Raw genomic sequence first — 20592 nt, forward strand, 5'->3', positions numbered from 1 at the left:
ACGTGACAGTCACTCGCCTAGATGCAGTCACATACTCCTAAATGAATTAAAAACCACCACCACCACCTTACTCCTTAGCTTTCTTGTGGTCTAAGTGACAAAACTTTTCATTTTGGGTGTACAGAAGTAGTTTGGCCTTGCTGAGAATGAGAAGGGGCTAGAGATATGGCTCAAGGTTAAGAGTGTGTGGTGCTTGTTCTTCTAGAGGACCAGAGTTCCAGTACAAATCACGTCAGGCAGTTCATAATCACCCACAGCTCCAGCCCTGTAGACACCCCTCTCGTATATACATAATTAAAACAAATCTTTAAAAAGCTTCTCTGTATTGTGTTATACCCTAAGAGATGGGACAGCGAAATGAGTGCTTTATGGATTTTATGGACGAGGACCGTAAGGTCTTGCAGTTAAGCACAGGCTTGGAACAACATGTTTTGGCATTATTATGCAGCATATGATAGGGTGAGTTGGGCTGTGCACTTGCTACTTGGACTAAAGTATGGTTCTTTCTGCACTCTGTGTTCCCTACTCCCTTCTAAAAACTGCTGCTGTGCCTGTGGCCTTCACTCGGGTTTCTAGATGACTAATGGCTGAGGATCCTTGACCTTTCAAAATGGCAACTCCAGGATGCAAAGCATATTAGCTATTATTGGGATGCTACACATAAGTGAGTCTATTTCTGTTGTTTTAAAATAAAGTTGGAAGCCAGGCCTGTGCCACCCTATAATCCCAGCCCTCTGGAGGCTAAGGAAGGAGAGACTTACTTGAAAAGGAACTCAGAGATCCCGTGAAGAGGTCTTTGTGACTGGTGCTGCATGGTTGAGTGATAACATACATGCCTGATACCCAGCATGCATTAGAAAAATTTTTTTTTAAAGCTTAAACCAGCTGATTAGAGATAAAGTCACCAAGCCGGGCGTGGTGGCGCACGCCTTTAATCCCAGCACTCGGGAGGCAGAGGCAGGCGGATCGCTGTGAGTTCGAGGCCAGCCTGGTCTACAAAGCGAATCCATGATGGCCAAGGCTACACAGAGAAACCCTGTCTCGAAAAACCAAAAAAAAAAAAAAAAAAAAAAAAAAAAAAGAGATAAAGTCACCAAGTGAGAAACTTAGAAACTTCCATTATTTTACATGCGGTTAAATCCTGGGAAGGATGGATTTAGCTATGAGTGAGTATGTAAGGAATTCGGTGGGGGCGCTGGAGAGATGGCCAGAGGTTGAAAGCACTGGTTGTTCTTCCGAAGGTCCTGAATTAAGTTCCCCGCAACCACGTGGCTCAGAACCATCTATAATGAGCTTTGGTGCTCTCTTCTGGCCTGTAGGCACACATGCAGGCAGAATACTGTATTTGGAGAGAGAGAAAAAAAAGAATCCCATGAACCTCTCATTGGTTCCATTGATCTAAATCACAAGCATTGGTCCTTGCAGTTGAAGACTCAAAGGCAGGGAAGCCTCAACTTGCACAAGTTGATTGATTGATTTAAAGGAGTAGTATTAGGACATAGTCAGGTTATAAGATTATTTAGGAAACTGATCCTATTTCTAGTTATTCCCTAGAATTTAGGTTTCTATTTCAGAGTAGAAGATCATGTTAAGAGGCCAGGCAGACAAAATGCTTAAATAAAAAAAAAAAAATCACATATTCCACTGAGATGATGGGCTCCTCCTGTTTCTGATAGCTGGTTAATCATAGTGGGATTTGTTTGGCTTTTATGAATGCCATTAAATTTTAATGTACCGACTGGATAATCTTACGGTAGTAAAAAATGACGCAGTGTCTGTTCTGCCTATCATTTTATCACACAAGAGAACCATTAGTGGACAGTCAATTTGATTCTTGGCAAATCTTTCCCATTTCGTTTTCCCATCCCACCAGGTTTTCTCTCCATAAGTTATTCCTAACATTTAAGAAGTCATTTTTCAAGTTTGAAAATCATGTATAGTAACTATATCTTTGTGAATAGATGTAGCTCAGGAATTGCATTCTGTGATGCCCGAGCTTATTTTGTATAATTTCATCAAGGATCAGGTTCCCTGGGAGTAAAATCAACTTTGGGACTATTTGGTGATTTCCTGCTAGGCATGGTGATGTGTGCCTGCATGCCCGTCGTAGGGGAGGCTGAGACTGGAGAGTCATGAGTTCCAGGTCAGCCTGGGCTACATGAAGTCCAAGACAAAACCCTGTCTCAATAAATGTAGCTCAAAGCTAGGTGCAGTACCGCTCGCCTGTAATCCCAGCACTCAGGAGGCAGAGGCAGGCAGATCGCTGTGAGTTCGAGGCCAGCCTGGTCTACAAAATGAGTCTAGGACAGCCAAGGCTATACAGAGAAACCTTGTCTGGGGAAAACAAAAGCAAATGCAAATAAAATAAATAGTTATTGATTTCCTTGGCTCAGATGATCTTATGTTTCCTTTACTTGGTAAAAATGTTTTCATCAAATAGTTACTGAGCATTTACTTTTTGTCAGGCGTTACACTCTGTGAACCCATTAATTGTTCAGGTGAATGAGATTTTTATTTTGCTGTGCTTAATTTACAGTATTAGAGAAAACTGAGAAAATGTGATAAATTCTATGGGAACTTAAAACACCTGTAGATTTGGAAGACAAGTGATGGTTGCCTGAAGGAACAGACATTTAAAACAGCACAAAAAGGGGAGGCTAATCAAACAGCAGGTGGGGGACACATTCCTGAGGTAGAGGCAAGGCCATGTAAGCAGTCATGGCTAGTGGTCTCCAGTGAATGACTGGCTGTTCCTATACTACCTTTGAAATCGTTCTCTTCAACATATATGAGTTTTCATTTAAATATCTTATCTAACACAGTTTATTATTTTTGTGTGTGGGAATGAGTGCCATGGCACACATGTGGAGACCAAAGGACAGCTTTGGAGAGTTGGTTCTCTCCTTCCACTGAGTGGCTTCTAGTTTGGTATTAAGGGACTTAATACCAATAAGCGATCTCACCAGCCCACTCACCTTATTTATTTATTAATTAATTATTTTTGAGGCAGAGTCTTATATAGTTCTAGCTAGCTGGTCTTGGATTTGCCATTTAGACCCAGCTGGGATTAAAGACGTATGCTATCACACCCAGCAGTCTTTCTTTCTTTCTTTTTCTTTTCTTTTCTTTTTTTAGAAAGGGTCTCTTTCAGCTTGGAGCTTCCTGATTCTGTTAGGTTGGCTGGCCAGTGGGATCCAGGGGTCTGTGTCTGCTTCCCTAGTGCTGGGGTTAGAGATGTCCACCACTGTACCTGGGCTTATATGGGTTATAGGGATCTGAGCTTTTCCTCATGCATGCTTGAATGGCAAGCACTTTAGTGAAGTCATCGCCCTAACCCCCTCATTTAAATATTTCAAAGTTGTTGCTGGGCAGAGGTCCATCTTTAACCCCAGCACTTGGGAAATGGAGGCAGGAGGGTCTATGAGTTTGAAGCCAGCCTGGTCTACAGACCCCCGACCCCTGCCCCCCAAAACACAAACAAACAAACAAATAAACAACAAAAAAAACCCAACCAAAGTGTTGTTATGAGTTTTAAGCAACTTCACTGTGATTTCCTTAGTATAGTTGTCTTCTTCTTTCTCTTTAACTTTTAGTGTATTTATTTTAATTTTTTACATATATTTGTTTATTGTCAACAATGTAAATACTATTTCTTCTCTCTTATCCGTTATGGTGAAAATGTGAGTTCATATAACTTCTGCAAATGGCACTATGGGAGCATATTAAAATTACAGCACCCACACCTTTGCTGAGCATCTGGCAGATACACTCGTATAACGAGTTTTCAAGGTAGTTCATTGTAGTAGGCTAATAAATTGTAAATTATGGAGCTGATGAAGTAGTTCTTTATGTAGCCTTAAAATTACTTTTTGATTTATTTTGTGTGTGTGTGTGTGTGTGTGTGTGTGTGTGTGTTTTGCTTGCATGTATGTATGTGTCCCATGTGTGTGCCTGGTTCCCTTGGAGGTCAGAAGAGGGTATATAACCCTTGGAGGGGAATTATAGGTAGGTGTGGAATTATAGGTACCCGATGTAGGTGCTGGGAACCAATCTTGGGTCTTCAAGACATGCGCTTTTGACTGCTGAGCCATGTCTCCAGCTCCAGGCCTGTGCTTATTAACACTGGTCAACGGCCACATCAAATCAGATACAGTGGTGTGTGCTTGTATCTAGCACTACTTGGAAGGTGGAGGCTGGAGGAGCACAAGTTCAAATCCAACCAGGGCTACACAGTGAATTCAGGCTAGCCTGAAGTACATAGTGAGCTATAGAAAAGAGTAGAAAAGCTGGGGACGGACGGAGCGTAGATGAGTGGGTAGGGGATTTGAGGTTGGGGACGTGCACAGTAGGACTTCGCTTCTCACTAGTAGTATTGGGTACTGCCTTATGGAACCAGTGTTTATTTCTTAGCTTAGTAATGTATGCTTTTTGAGTTATAATAATACTTTTTACATCTTTCATAGGCCAATTCTTTTATGTAGTTGAAATTCTCATATTGGTTTAATTTTTCCTATTAGCAATGTAATGTTGCTTTATACTTGTTGAAATTTTTGTATTGTTTCATTTGCTCCACAAAATAATGCTATGAATAGTGTTTTTACATATGATATACATTTTTTGTTTTTTTCAAATGAGAATGTGTGATATTAGCAAATTATTGTGAAGTAAGTTGTTCCTTATCTCTAAGTTACTAAGTGAAAATGGTGGTCTGTTGAAATGAGATTAGAGGAGACCATGCAATCTTTCCATGAATGAGTAATTGAATGCATGAATGGGTGAATATATCAGAGTAAGTAGGGTCGAGGAGTATACTTGATTTATGCATTCTGAGTTCCTCTGTCAAATGAGTTCTCCTCAGCTCGACCACCAAATCTTTGGCTGAATTTGTGGTTTATATGAAACTGTATTAGTATTAAGCTGTTTAATTGTTGGTTCAGTTGTTAATGCCATTGATCTATTTTTTTTTTAAAGATTCATTTATTTATTTATTATGCATACAGTACTCTGCATGCAGGCCAGAAGAGGCACCAGATCTCATTATAGATGGTTGTGAGCCATCATGTGAGTGCTGAGAATTGAACTCAGAACCTTTGGAAGAACAGCCAGTGCTCTTAACCTCTGAGCCATCTCTCTAGCCCTCCATTGATCTTTTAACTAACAACACAGTTTTTTAAAATATGTATTTATTTATGTATAGTGTTCTGCCTACATGTACACTTGTGTGTCAGAAGAGGACACCAGATCTCAGTATAGATGGTTGTGAGCCAACATGTAGTTGCTGGGAATTGAACTCTGGACCTCTGCAAGGGCAGCCAGTGTTCTTAACCTCTGAGCCATCTCTCTAGCCCAACAACATAGTCTTAGAGAGTTGCTTGGCCCCAATCCACTTGGCAAGATGAGTAAAACATTTGTGCATTATTTCGTTCTTTTCTTGTTCCCCTTATTCAATACTTTGCATTGTCTTATTATTAAAGCATAGCACTTGAAGGCAGAGACAGATGAATCTCTTGAGTTCCAGGTGAGTCTGGTCTGCGTTCTAAGTTCCAGGCCACCTGGGGCCACATAGTGAGACCCTGTCTCAAAAAACAAACAAACAAACAAACAAACAAACCCAAGTCAAACAAAAAACCCCCAAAATCCCTGCATAATACTTGAATGCTTATTTCTAGATGGTAAGTCTGACAGTACTTATGATGTTTTTCAGTTCTTTGTTTAATGTCTGCCGTGAGATGGAAAGGAGGAAGGCAACAAAAGAGCTCCAACAGAGGAGTTACAGAGATGTGGCCACCTAAAGTAAAGGTGTCAAATATACTCCCAGTTTTTGTTGCCAAGAAATAACAAAAAACAAGTTATCTACAAGCCTAGTATACCCAGTGAATGAACACATGTGCTGCCATCAGCTACAGATTTTAAGTGTTAAAAGCCCAAGTTCTGTTATAAATTGGCTTTTACCATTTACCATATAGAAAAAAAACCTTTGCATGCACACATTTTTTTTTTGTGTTTGTGTATGGTGATCTTACATTTCCTTTTGCTAAGGAGTTAACCCATTTTCATCTTTATAGGGTTGAGAATGCTTGCACCAAACTTGTTCAAGCAGCCCAGATGCTTCAGTCAGACCCATATTCAGTTCCTGCGCGGGATTACCTCATCGATGGCTCTAGGGGAATCCTCTCTGGCACGTCAGACCTACTCCTTACCTTTGATGAGGCTGAGGTAGGCAATCTGAGGCCCATAAAGATCTCTCAGACAAAAGCTTAGTGAGTGAGAGAGAGAGAGAGAGAGAGAGAGAGAGAGAGAGAGAGAGAGAGAGAGAGAGATGCCCATGGAAATCAGAAGAGGTCATCAGATCCCTAGTGTTGGAGTTGTAGGTAGTTGTGAGCCACCTGACATGGATGCCAAGCACTAAGGTCCTCTGGAGGAACATGATGTGTTCTTGACCTCTGAGTCATCTCTCCAGCCCAGAAAGCCTAATTTTAAAGGTAATAATGGAAGTCAGGCATGGTGGTGCACGCCTTTAGTCCCAGTACTTGGGAGGCAGAGGCAGGTGAATCTCTGTGAGTTCAAGGCCAGCCTGGTGTACATAGTGAATTCCAGGACAGCCAGGACTACACAGTAAAACCCTGTCTAAAAAACAAAAAACAAACAAACGAACAAAAACCAAAAAACCAAACCAAACCAAACCAACACACCCCAAAACAAAAACAAAAAAGAAACCAACCTAAAAAAAGATAATGGAATATTGGATGATTAAAAAAAAAAAAAAAAAAAAGCTAAAATATTAAAAAGCTACATATCTCTAGTGCCATTTTCTATGTACTATTAACTAATTTAACTGAGTCCTTCAATATGTGTTTTCAGGTTCGTAAAATTATTAGAGTTTGCAAAGGAATTTTGGAATATCTTACAGTGGCAGAGGTAGTGGAGACTATGGAAGATTTGGTCACTTACACAAAGAATCTTGGGCCAGGTGAGCCAAAACCAAACTTTATATTAAAAGTCGTTGTGAACTGACTGTGTTGATTCAAGAGGAAAGGTCCCCCTTCTCTTACTTGCAGAAGATAGGGGATGCTGCATTGGGCTTTTCGGGGAATGGGGTTGAGGGTAGGTTGCTATCTCTGAAGTCTGCTATCTACTTTCCACAAATCCCAGCCCTGTCAAGAACATTAAGCCAGTGATTGTGGAATGTAGGAAATGCTTTTCTACTGCTGTAATGCTGAGGCCGCCCCCAAACCTGACCTCCCATTCCCCATTACACAGCGTGCCTTACTGTCTGCCAGCTGGCCCGTAGCTCTCCATGACTTCTTAACTTGCTAATTAGCTGCCTACTATTATGGACTTAGGCTGTAGCCCAAGGCTGCAGCAATATAGTCAGACCTCAAAGGAGAGAAGAGCTATTGTGGTTAAATCTCATTTTGAAGTGATTATGTAGGCATCTGAGTATTGAATGTTCAAAATATATAGATGCCAGCATTTAATGTGACATCGGGAGTCCATAAAGTATAAATACGATTAATGAAGAGGCGTAAGTGGTGTTTAACTTGATATTTATTGTCCTGTGTTATTTTTTAATTGAAATGTTGATGCTTCTTTAACATTGTCTCTCTGAGGGTCCAGTGTAGTTGTTCTTTGAACTTACCACATTTTCCGAGTTGAGGATCACCTGGAAATGAAAAGCCATTTCATGGCTGTGGAGGTGTGCTGGAGGATGGCCTGGTAGAGATTAACCCAGCCTCAGTGCCTGTCAGACAAGTGCTCTTCCACTGGGGTACACCCCAGCTCCCCAAGACCTGCATTCTTATTCTTGTAATACTGGGAAAAGGTGTATGTTTACCTCATGTGCAGAAGCAGAAGTAGCCACTGTGCTGCCTCTCCTTGGTCTTGATGATCTATAAATTCCTTGTGAAATCCTAAGGGTAAGTTGAAAATCAAAGCCGAAACAAAAGTCATCAAGCTAGCCAGTGAGATGATAAAGACACTTGGAGCAAGCCTGTCGCCCTGAGTTCCATCCCAGGAGCCACATGAGAGAAGGAGAGAATGCCCCCCTGAACTTTATCCATTGACCCCCTACAAACGTACTGTGGCACACATGTGCATCCTCACACACATGTATGAATGAATGAATGAATATACCACTTTTGAATAATAACCAAAGTAAACAACGTACCAACTGATTTATTCCAAAACATCAGATGCTTAAAAGGCTGTGCCTTTTATAATATTTCTATTTTGATTCTAACTCTAAGAGTAGTTTATGCTTTTTTGGATTAATTTGAAAAATTCAAAAAATATTACCAAGTTAAGGATAAAAACAGAAGGCTCAGCAGGTAAAGGTGCCTGCTGTCAAGCATGGTGGCCCGAGCCCCATCCCTAGAACCAACATGGCAGAAGGAGAGAAGCAACTCTGGCAAGTTATCTTCTGACCTCTGCACAGCTGCACCACGGCACACATGTATCCCCGGTATACAGAATAAATGAATGTTTAAAAAAACAAAAACAAAACCCAAAAAACACCCAACCCACTGTTGTTCTTAGAATTACTTCCCTGAGACTCTTGCATAGCACAGCACAATACCCAGGCACACTATATGAAACCTGTCTGCATACAATATGAAAATAATTGCATTTAGGATTTTCCTTTAATAAATGACCTTCACTGAAAACCATAACATTACATAAATGCTAGTATTGTTACAATGTCTGTCTTTAAACAGGTTGGAGTCTTGTAGTGACTCACAATGGACGCAGGCTGAAAAGGCCAGATTCTGGTTTGTCTTACGACTCATCCTGCATATTTTCTTCTTGTGCCCCAGGAATGACTAAGATGGCCAAAATGATTGATGAGAGGCAGCAGGAGCTGACTCACCAGGAACACCGGGTGATGCTGGTGAACTCAATGAACACCGTCAAAGAGCTGCTTCCTGTTCTCATTTCAGGTACTTCCCAGTTTTTTTTTTATATGGTGAGGCGAATTAGCTGTTCTAACGCAGACAGCCATTCTCCTTTGCTGTTTTGGTATAAATCCTTTAGACTGGGTGAGGATGAGACGTGACAGTTACATGTTCACATGTGGGTGGCAGTGAAGGCTAAGACCCCATTAACCCTAACCCTAACCCCTAACCCCAACCCTAACCTAACCCCTAACCCCTAACCTAACCCTAACCCTAACCTAACCTAACCCTACCTCTACCCCTAACCTAGCCCTAACCCTAACCCTAACCCCTAACCTACTCCTAACCCTAACCCCAACCCTAACCCCAACCCCTAACCTTAACCCCTAACCCTAACCCCAACCCCAACCCTAACCCCTAACCCCTAACCTTAACCCTAACCCCAACCCTAACCCCAACCCTAACCCTAACCCCTAACTCTAACCCTAACCCCTAACCCCTAACCCTAACCCCAACCCAACCCTAACCTCTAACCTAACCCCAACCCAACCCTAACCCTAACCCTAACCCCTAACCCTAACCTTAACCCCTAACCCCTAACCCTAACCCTAACCCCAACACCAACCCTAACCCTAACCTTAACCCTAACCCCTAACCTCAACCCTAACCCCAACCCTAACCCAACCCTAACCCTAACCCCAACCCTAACCCTAACCGCTAACCCCTAACCCAACCCTAACCCCAACCCCAACCCTAACCCCTAACCGCTAACCCCTAACCCTAACACCTAACCCTAACCCAACCTAACCCTAACCCCTAACCCCTAACCGCTAACCCCTAACCCTAACCCCAACCCCAACCCTAACCCCAACCTCAACCCTAACCCCTAACCCTAACCCTAACCTTACCCCTAACCCCAACCCTAACCCTAACCCTAACCCCTAACCCTAACCTTAACCCCTAACCCCTAACCCTAACCCTAACCCCAACCCTAACCCTAACCCTAACCTTAACCCCTAACCCTAACCTCAACCCTAACCCTAACCCTAACCCCTAACCCTAACCTTAACCCCTAACCCCAACCCCAACCCTAACCCCTAACCCCTAACCCTAACCTTAACTCCTAACCCCTAACCCTAACCCCAACCCTAACCCCAACCCTAACCGCTAACCCTAACCCCAACCCCAACCCCAACCCTAACCCCAACCCCAACCCAGCCCTAACCCCAACCCCAACCCTAACCCTAACCCTAACCTCTAACCCCTAACCCCTAACACTAACCGCTAACCCTAACCCTAACCCTAACCCCTAACCCTAACCCTAACCCTAACCCCTAACCCTAACCCTAACCCCTAACCCTAACCCTAACTCATAGTCATCATTGTGCATTTTCTTTCTCTCTGCTTTCTTAACTGCCAAAGGAATTTGCGTTTAGTAAGTGTCAGTATCTTCTAGTACCTCATTGCTTATGCCTGTACCTTAGTCAAGTTGTGGGATATTCAGTTTAATTCTCAGAAGAAAGCTGTATTTAAATTTCTATAAAGTATGTCATTGTCACGCTCCAGAACCTTCAGGTACAGGGGCTCCAATGCCTTCTTCTGGTCTCTGTGGGTACTTGCACACTCTTGGCATACAATTACATATTCATATACATAAATAATTTATTTACTTCTTTCTTTCTTTCTTTCTTTCTTTCTTTCTTTCTTTCTTTCTTTCTTTCTTTCTTTCTTTCTTTCTTTCTTTCTTTCTTTTCTTTCTTTCTACATGGCCTCTCTTTATGTAGCTCTAGCTGTCCTGAAACTTATTATGTAGACCAGGCTGGCCTTGAACTCACAGAGATCTGCTTGTCCCTGCCTCCTGACTGCTGAGATTAAAGATACCTTGCTTTACCAAGAAGAGACTTGATACCCTATGAGCATATACAGGGGAGGAGGTCCCCCTCAGTCACAGCCATAGGGGAGAGGAGTAGGGGGAAAGCGGAAGGGAGGGAGGGAGGGAGAATACAGGGGTGGGGTAACTATTGAGATGTAGAATTAATTAATAAAAAAAGGTGTAAAAAAAAAAGATACTTTGCTTTAAGAAAGAAAGAAAGAAAAGTCACTGGTGTACACTGAGAGAACTCCTGGAAAACATCCTGACTTCTTTGGGCCTACTGTGGCAGTGGAGGCAGCAGGCTCCTCACAGTTTTAGTGGTGTTCTCTATTCTGTCCATTAGGCTTGCAGTGGCGAGAGGCCATGCTGTGCTCAGGGTGATAATGGCTGAGAAGGATATTAAGTTCTTTGTGATTGTAGATTATCTGTGTTATGTGATAAATTAGTTCCTTAATGATGTGTGGTACTTTCTTTGTACTTTGAATTTGATTTACAATGAAAGTGGCCAATACCAGAACTTTATTATCAGATCTGCAGTATTTATTTTATATATTATTTTTAAGACACTAGAGGATCAAAATACATGTCCAAAGTATGGGACATCACCTGTGAATATTATTAAGCAACACGATCAAATGGCTCTGACTGCCTGAGACCCACCTAGACGGTGGGTCCACATCATTTTTTAAAAGATAAAATTCTAATCTTTTGTTTATTTTTATAGCTATGAAGATTTTTGTTACAACCAAAAACTCAAAAAACCAAGGAATAGAAGAAGCTCTGAAAAATCGGAATTTTACTGTAGAGAAGATGAGTGCTGAGATTAATGAGATCATTCGTGTGTTACAACTCACTTCTTGGGATGAAGATGCCTGGGCCAGCAAGGTAAGTCTCAGTAGCGGAGGAATAACGGGCAGGTGCAGGTTCTGTGCTCCTGGGAGGCTTAGATTGTTACCTGTCTTAGGGGCTGCCTGTCACCATGGTACATTTCCCTTGTTCCAAGGTGGACTGAGTAGAGATATAGGATACATTTTAGTTGAAGGCTGAGATATGTAGCTTTCCCTCAGACTCAGTTCTCATTGGCTGGGCTGGTAAGGACTTGGGGTATTATACTTCCCTGGGTGGGAGCCTAGTGACTTAAGAAAAACAGGGAATATGTCTATAGTTATGTGCTTTATGGAAGCCTTGTCCTTAGCCAGCCTTTTGTTAAGATCAGTGCACAGAGGAGACTCACAGGGTTTTTAGATGTGTTACCTGATCACCCTGTTTTCTCCTGAGGAAAGTGTGATTAAAATATTGCTCTTTGAATTTGCCGGTTAGTTTACCGGTTCCTTTGCTTTCTCTAGAAACTCCTTAGACTCCAAAGAGAATCCATTAATATTGACTTCTTTTAGAGCCCATTGGTAGTGGTTTGGGGTTGTTGCCACTCTGGTCTACTTTTTTCTATGCAATGGCAGCACTTTGAGGTCTGGGGAAGCCAAGACATTTTGGTTTAAGAGGGCCAGGATGCAGGCAGTGGGGAGAGCATCCGTCCCCAGGGTCTAGCTTTCCCATGTATGACCCAAATGTCATCCCATGGTCATCCAACTGGCTGTTGACAGACAATGATTTTACATTTGGCTTCTGTTGAGTACTCATTAGAGCTGCTTTTCCTGTAGGACCACATAGAAGGTAAGGTCAGATCTGGGGCCTGATATGTCCAGGCCTCCTGTGCTCAGAAAGCTAATTTAATTATGCATTATTAGTTTACTTTTAGCTATAGATCTATTTACAGAGGTGTTTCCTCATTGAAAGTATGTTCTCTAACGGGCTCTAAAATTGTATTTTAAGTTTTTATGATAAAATCATCTTGAATCTTTGATGTTTGATTTAATTTTGCTTTTGCTTGATAACTTTACTTCCCAATGACGTCTTTGTGCATCTTCTTTTTGTTGTTGTTCTCTTGTTCGTTTTACCCTTTTTCCCGAGCTTAGAAGGTAAGCTTTCTCTTGCCCTTCAGTTCCTTTTTCGCTTAACAAGAGAAAAAGCATGTCTGTGAGGTTTTCTCGTGCCGTGTGCCGTGTCTTTCTTCGTGTGCCGGTGTGTAACACTGTGCTCGGATACGTGTCAGGATATGACTTAATGTGGAATTCTGGGCTGTGTTGAGCAGATTGACTTTGGCTCTTACTGATTGGTATTTTGGGTGGGTGGGACAAAAGAGAAAAGATTGCTGTGGCATATCAGGCTCTTTGTATTTGGTAGGTGCTTTTATCTCCTCGAGCAAGGCCCTTAAGAATATGTTTTGCTCACTCGTCCCCACTGACCTTACTAGAAGGACACATTTCCTGAAGTGGCTAGGTCAGTTACCTGTGGACCCAGCTCTTGGGAAAGACGATTTGAGGTGATGCCGTTTCTGCTCTCCTAAGTCATCTCTGTGGGCCTTGACATTTTGCTTTTGGAGATGTATTGTTGAGGGTTTCCCCGCAGTGGGGTAAGCTAGAGAGTTGTCCTGCTTACACTAGCAAAGTCTAAGAGTTCAAGAAGTAAAGAAGAGTGGTTTTCCTTTTTTCTTAGCTTGAGTTGGTGGCTTTCTTTCTGCATGTTCCATTGCCTAGGCTGTGAATCAGCCATAATTCAGTGGTTTCATGTTTCCCTAACCAAAGCTCTTTCCTTTGCTTCTAGCAGATGAAAAATTGGAAAGGAAGAGCAGGCATTTAATCATAAACACTTCTCTATTTTGGAGGGAAAAGTAATCTCTCATTTAGTGAATACATGTTATTGAATTTATTTTGGACAACTGCCTTCAAGAAATGCTTCTTAAAAAACAAGCACACGCCTGTAATCCCAGCACTCAGGGAGGCAGAAGCAGGCGGATCTCTGTGAGTTCGAGGCCAGCCTGGTCTACAAAGGGAGTCCAGCACAGCCAGGGCTGTTACACAGAGAAACTCTGCCTAGAAAAAAAATAAACAAACAAAAAAAGCCCACCAAAACAAAACAGCAAACAAAACCTTGTGAGCTTGGTTTTCAGCCCCAGAGTCTGGACAAGGGAGGTAGACCTGCTCCTCACCAGCTATCTTGTAGCTGTCCCATATTTTGTTATACACTTAACGAGGTTCAAAATTTAAAATAATGTAAAGAAATGCACATGAGAGTCACTCCCCGCCCTGCTGCCTTCCTGCTTTACCTTCTCCTAACCCGATGTGTAAACTCTTCAGTAGTTAAGGAATATTTAGAAAAAGGAGTGGGCACTAGTAACTACGGTATTGGCTTTAAAAAATTATTTTTATATATATATTTAAATATTTTTTAAGAAGTAGGATTCCAAACCTCTCTCTCCTGACCTGTGAGCAGTAAATTACCCAGATCCTGCTCCTCTCTTGTCCTCCCGGTTTCCATTCTGTTCAGTGCAGTGTCTGTCACCACCTCTCACCCTGCCAGTGAGTGATTAACGTTGTCTCCCGTGCTTGTTTCATGCTTCCCCACTGGTGCAGTATTCTCCTGGAAAGTGAAGGTTCCTCTAGGAAAGTGGGGGAGAAAGTAAGTGGAACGAATTCTTGGTAAATGTGTCTTCTGAATAAGTTCAGGTTTTGACAAGGCAATGCCTAGCTGAGCAGTATACCTGTTATACCCGCGTTCTATTTTCAGGTTCACACCTTTAACAGTGACTTTAAACACTTGGCTGGACGCGGTGGTGCATGCCTTTAATCCCAGCACTTGGGAGGCAGAGGCAGGAGTATCACTATGAGTTCGAGGCCAGCCTGGTCTACAAAGTGAGTCTGGTACAGCCAAGGCTACACAGAGACACTCTGTCTTGAAACAAACAAACAAACAAAGTAAGAACCATCCCTTCGGGCAACAGTCACTACTGTGATTGGTAAAGCATTTTCCCTGGGACAACATTGTGAATCAAAAGAACCTGAGTTGGGGGCTGATGGCTCAGCGGTTAGGAGCACTGGCTGCTCTTCCAGAGGTCCTGAGTTCAATTCCCAGCACCCACAAGGTGGCTCACAACCATCTATAATGAGATCTGATGCATACTGTATCATAATTAATAAATCTTAAAAAAAAAAACAACAACCTGAGTTAAATGCAACTCTTACTCTACTCTGCAAATGTAGAACTCTATACTTAGTCTCTTAAATTTTTTATTCCAATTACTTGTATCTTGATACATGTTGGGAGTTGGGAAAAATAAAAGCATTTCATTGCTCAAATTTCTTGGGCATTACAGAGGGAGCTTTTGATGTGGAGTCATTAGGTGTTGTGATTCACAATTGGTTACTGAGGTGAGTGTGCTCCGGCTGGGGCCGAGGCTGGTGATGGGCAGTCGTGACTGACTAGGGTTTCTTCCCCATGGGATTACTGTACTCTTCAACACAGAAAGAAATACTGGCTAGATTGTGCTGTTCTGTAACCACCCTCACTGCAGACCACTCGGTCAAATTAAGTTTTGATTATTTTAAAAAGATCAGGTTTTCTATAAGCTTAAAACATTTTTTGAGTGTTCTCAGGTTTTGTTTTAATCATCGAAAGAGTAAGAAATTTATAGAAAGTTGGCTAACTAGTAAACTCAGGCATTTGTGGTTTGGTTTACCTCTCAAGGAGGAAATTGTCGAATGCTAGAAGAGTTGATGTTTCCCATCTGCTCTAGGTCGTCTTCAGCAGGTCCGTCTGGGAGTGTGCTCACAGGAGCTCGGGTAGTGAAGCCTTCGTTCAGAGAGGAGAAAGGAGGTTAGAGAAGGTCTAAAGTCTTAGGACCAGGCACCTTTCTCATTGGTCCACCTATCTTTTCCTGAAACATCTTTGTTGAAAATATTGCAATGGTGCGTATAGAAATGTGATCAGAAATAAAGTGGAATGGAGAGATAAGTGTTAGTAGAAGAGAGAAAAGATGGTTGGGCAGTAGTTCCCATATTTAAAATTTTAACTAAAGGGCTTGGAGAGATGGCTCAGAGGTTAAGAGCACTGGTTGCTCTTCCAAAGGTCCTGAGTTCAATTCCCAGCAACCACATGGTGGATCACAGCCATCTGTAATGAGATCTGGTGCTCTCTTCTGGTGTGCAGATATATATGCAGGCAGAGCACTATAAATATAATAAATAAATTTTAAAAAATTAACTTAAAAATACCGGCATAGTAGGACTCTGCTTTTCTTTTAAATTAACAACAACAACAACAACAACAACAACAACAACAACTTGAGATGGTATCTCTATGTAGTCCTGGCTGGCCTCTGCCTCTAGACTGCTAGACTCTACTTTTCTACTGTAGTTACTCTTGATTACCTACACAGAGAATCTCAAAGTCGTGAGGCCTGAACATGTATTAAATTTTAAGAGTCTCTCAGCTCTTGGCAAGGTACAAACATACATTGTTTGCTTTTGTTTTGGATGTCCCTCCACCTTTAGTATATGGGGGAGACCGCTAGAACTGAAGATTTGATCCTGAGCAGCAACACACACACATGCACGCATTCTCTCTCTCTCTCTCTCTCTCTCTCTCTCTCTCACACACACACACACACACACACACACACACACACACACACGCACGCACGCACGCACGCATGCACAATATGGCCCTCGCATGGCAGCAAATAGTTGTAATTCCAAGCATTCTGGAGGCAAAGGGTAGGAGGATCTTAGGTTTGAGGCCAGCCTGGGCTACACAGTGCATTCCAGTCCAGCCTAGGCTACTTGTTAGCCATTGTTTCAATAAAACAAAAACAAAATAAATAAAGACCCCAAATTACAGCAATAAAAACCACAAGAGGAATTTGTGTTGACTTTTTTCTTTTCCAAAATTTGAATTTTTATGGAGAAGAATAAAGGTGCAATATTCCCTTTCCTATTCTGAATACTTAAGACAAGCTTTGTGACACATGGTATGGCTTACCACAGATTGTAATTATTTTTATCACATATATACATTTATATCTCCAAACTGATTTCTGGTCTTAGTGCTTATGAAATCTGTTTATAGCATGTCTACTGTTAATGTACTTTTGTTGCTCATGACAGGATTTCTCCTGATTCCATAGTAAATACTGCCCTTTAAAAAATACATTTAAGATTTTTTGGAGACAAAAATATATGGCCCTAGAAACAGTTTTGTTTTTAATAGCCACGACTAAACTGTAATGTGTTCAAATGATTGTTAGCTCTTCTGCTCCAAAAAGAATTTAAGGCTGTCTTTTAAATGATTGTTATAAATTTTATAACGGTCTAAATTACATGCTTTGAAACAAGAGGCACAGAGGAATGACAGGTAAAGGCCCCTGTCACCTAGCCTGATGATACAAGTTTGATCCCTGAGACCCACATTATCAGAGTTGACTCCAGTAAACTGTCTTGTGACCATCACATGTTTGCCATGGCACATTCTCACTCCCTCCCCAAAATAATAAATAATCAGCTGGACGTGGTGGCGTATGCCTTTAATCCCAGCACCTGGGAGGCAGACAGATCTCTGTGCATTTGAGGCCAGCCTGGTCTACAAAGTGAGTCTGGGACAGCTAGGACTACAAGAGAAACCCTGTCTCGAAAAAACAAAAATAGTAAATAAATAAAAATATAATAACAGCAAACCACATTAGAAACTGAAATTTCCAGCTTTTAAAACACAGCTTCAGGGCTGGAGAGAAGCCTCAATGGTTAAGAGCACTGGCTGCTCTTCCAGAAGACCCAGGCTTCAGTTCCCAGCACCCGTATGATGGCTCACAGCTGTCTGTACCTCTGATGCCCTCTTCTGGCCTCTGCAGGCACCAGACACGAACACAGTGCACAAACATACATCTTAGAAGTTTGCAGCTTCATTCCACATTTGCCATTGGTTAAGTGTAGGGGAAATGAACATCTGCTACTTTTAATTTCCTGATGGTGTCAGGGCTACTAAAAAAAAAAATTACTCTCTTTCTGAGAATCATAATCTTTCTTCATAGTGAAGGGGCCATTGAGCTTATTAGAGAAAAAGAAATGATTTTCGAGGATGCTGAATAGAGCAGAGCTTGTTTTCCCACTGTGCTTCCGCCCATTTTGGGACGTGGAGAATAAATGCAGTCGTTTGCCTTCTGGAGCGTCTCTTTTGAGAAGTGCATACTGACACGGTGGAGGGAGCTCTGCTGACTATTACAGTAGGCTTGTGGCATATTTGGTAACTCTCTTTGGAAAAAAAGAGAAAAGAAAAAGAAAAGTCAAGTTTCATGTGATTATAAAATAAGAGGTTGGAGTTAGCAAGCTTAAGATCAAATGATTACATTTCATCTTGAGATTCAATGAAATAATTGAAGGGAAAAGTGGCTAAAACAGAATCTACCATGCAGGAAATTCAATTAAAACTAGCTTCCTAACTAGTAGCCTTTACTGCTTTTACACACACACACACACACACACACACACACACACACACACACTGCCGAAACACACCTAACTTTCTGAAAAGTCCTTTTCTTTGGAATTTAGATTTGGAAATGTAGGTGTCTTATTAGTTTTCTCAACCAAAAATAAGAGTATTATTGAAATGTTTATTAACAGAGTTTCAGATTTTACATTAACACAATTCCTGTTTTCTAAGGTATGCACATTTTCCCCAAGAAATCTACACCTAGACAACTTGCTAAACCTTGTAACTTATGTTAACACTGAAAGCTATCCGATTCCTTACGGTTACCGAGAGCCTTAAGAAGATATCCAATTGGGCCCTTCTCCTTTGGAATTCAGCTCTGTGTTACTTCCCGGGTGAGGGGAATGGTGGGTGGGGCAGAGAAGCAGATTTAAACTATATTATCAAATCAACAAAAGATTTACTCTCCTGTTTTACTGGTTATAAGTGGACTTTGGCCTAGATCTTGGTAGCTATCTCCCTCTCTTGCCCTCCAGTAGCTTAGTTCACTGAGAATAGTTAGGATGAGAGGACTCTCTTATCTCCTTAGTTGGGAGAGAAGTTAATCCTAAAGCAGAGAGTGTATCATTTGAGTAGGTATTTTGAAAATACCAGGGTCCAGCTGCTTCTGATTTTAAGCCTTGTGAATGTTGCCTGTTCCTTATGTTACAGTGGTGGCTCTTTGAATTGGAAGTAGGGATGCGCTTGGCGCTCCCTTGTGGAAGCTCCATGGTACAACACCTGTAGAAACTTAAGAGATAGTCAGTCTAGGGTCAGTTGTAGCAGCACATACCTTTAATCTGAGAATTTGTGAGGCAGATACAGAGGCAGGCGGATCACTGTGAAGTCAGCCTGGTTCCAGGGAACTAGGGCTACACAGTTATACCCCTTGGGGAGAGGAGGGAGGACAGGACTGAGAGACAGAGAAGAGAGGAGACAGAGATAGATAGATAGATAGATAGATAGATAGATAAAGAGAGAACGAGCGCAATCTTCCTATTCTAAAGATTAGCACATGGATATTTGTTTTATTATTCTTGGCATTTTTACATATTAAAAATTAAGCTGGGAGCCATGGCACAGACCTTTAGTCAGGAAATTTTTTTATGTCAGGAAAGCCAGCCTGGTCAACATAACAAGTTTTGTCCAGCCAGAGCTACATAATAATAAAAAAATTTTTTTCTTTATTGGTTGTTTTCTAGCCATATCCTGGTTCTAATATAGAATATTCTATGTTAGTTTTATGTTCTCATCATGAATCCTGATTATAAGCAGTACATTGGGATCTATTTTATTAGGGATGGTGAGGACTGTAAGGATGAGAAGGAAGTAAGGAAGAGCAGGAAGGCCAGCAGTATGCTTTCTTCTTGTAAAACTTTTAGTGGTTAACTTTGAAAACTGAAACAAAACAGTTACATTAGCACCTTCTATTTGCTTTTTCCAACAAGTAGCTCCAGTTTTTTTGATTAATTAAATATAATGAAATATCAACCAGTGTATGTGGAGCATTCCAAAACAAGAGATAAAAGAACTGTGCTTTGTGGCACCACATACTAATGAGGCTGGCCCAAAGCAGGGAGGGCTCTGGCAAGGCGTTGCCGATGGATGCTGACTAGTGGAAAGGCTGGTAATGAAGCATGGGGCAGCTGGGCTTCTTCCTGCTGAAAACGTTACATATTGTTTGGCTTGAGCAGTTTTTAAAGTTTTTTTTTTTTTTTAAATTTTCCCAATGGAGACACCAGGAGGCAGGATAGAATTAACTGAAGATTTGCATGCAAGATGTTGCATTTTGACAGATACAGCAATTGTGGTGTGATGAGATTACTTAAGGCTGTTGTAGAACTACCTGAGCTGTTGTGTGTTAGTGCCGTAACTACCTCTCTGTAAAACTGAGAGACAGTAACACAAAACAGACAGTAACTGTGGCATTTCTCTTCCAAAGGACACTGAAGCCATGAAGAGAGCACTGGCATCCATAGATTCCAAACTGAACCAGGCCAAAGGTTGGCTCCGTGACCCCAGTGCCTCCCCAGGTAACTTTGCTGTTCTTTTCTGCACAATACATAGCTAAAATACAAGCAGGTGAAGGGAAGGAAGAAATCCTTCCATCATCCTGAGATAACTGTAGCATCCCATCACATTTCCCAGTAACTGAAACATCCACAGACCTTAGCATCTCTCATCATGAATAAATAAACCAAGCAAAGCTGCAGTCTTTGAAAAGTTACTGCTTTACCCATTTCCTGAATCGGAAAGGTTATTATTCTGAATAAAAGCTCTTTTTTGCTAGTTGCATTTGGGCAGACGACCATTTATGTCAGCAGTGTGCTTAGCTAGGCAGATTGCATACTGATGTCAGAAAGAATTGGAAAGTGAAGTTAACTATATAGAGATGAGACCTACTAGGCTATTGAGCTTGGCATTATGATTTTTCTAATTTAATATTTATTCCATTTTAGGCTGAGCCCA

At 41.6% G+C, this 20592-nt stretch overlaps 1 protein-coding gene across 2 annotated transcripts in view; it reads left to right on the forward strand.

Annotated features, from left to right (window-relative positions):
* Vcl (vinculin) overlaps window positions 1-20592 on the forward strand; it is a 91097-nt gene that overhangs the window by 40587 nt on the left and 29918 nt on the right. For both annotated transcript variants that reach the window (XM_051142824.1, XM_051142819.1), the window contains exons 3-7: window positions 6066-6216; window positions 6862-6970; window positions 8814-8936; window positions 11489-11649; window positions 20066-20156. In XM_051142824.1, coding sequence (XP_050998781.1) covers window positions 6066-6216; window positions 6862-6970; window positions 8814-8936; window positions 11489-11649; window positions 20066-20156 — 635 coding nt within the window. The remainder of the gene's footprint in view (window positions 1-6065; window positions 6217-6861; window positions 6971-8813; window positions 8937-11488; window positions 11650-20065; window positions 20157-20592) is intronic.

This window comes from Acomys russatus, chromosome 3 (assembly GCF_903995435.1).
Source record: "Acomys russatus chromosome 3, mAcoRus1.1, whole genome shotgun sequence".
NCBI lineage: Eukaryota > Metazoa > Chordata > Mammalia > Rodentia > Muridae > Acomys > Acomys russatus.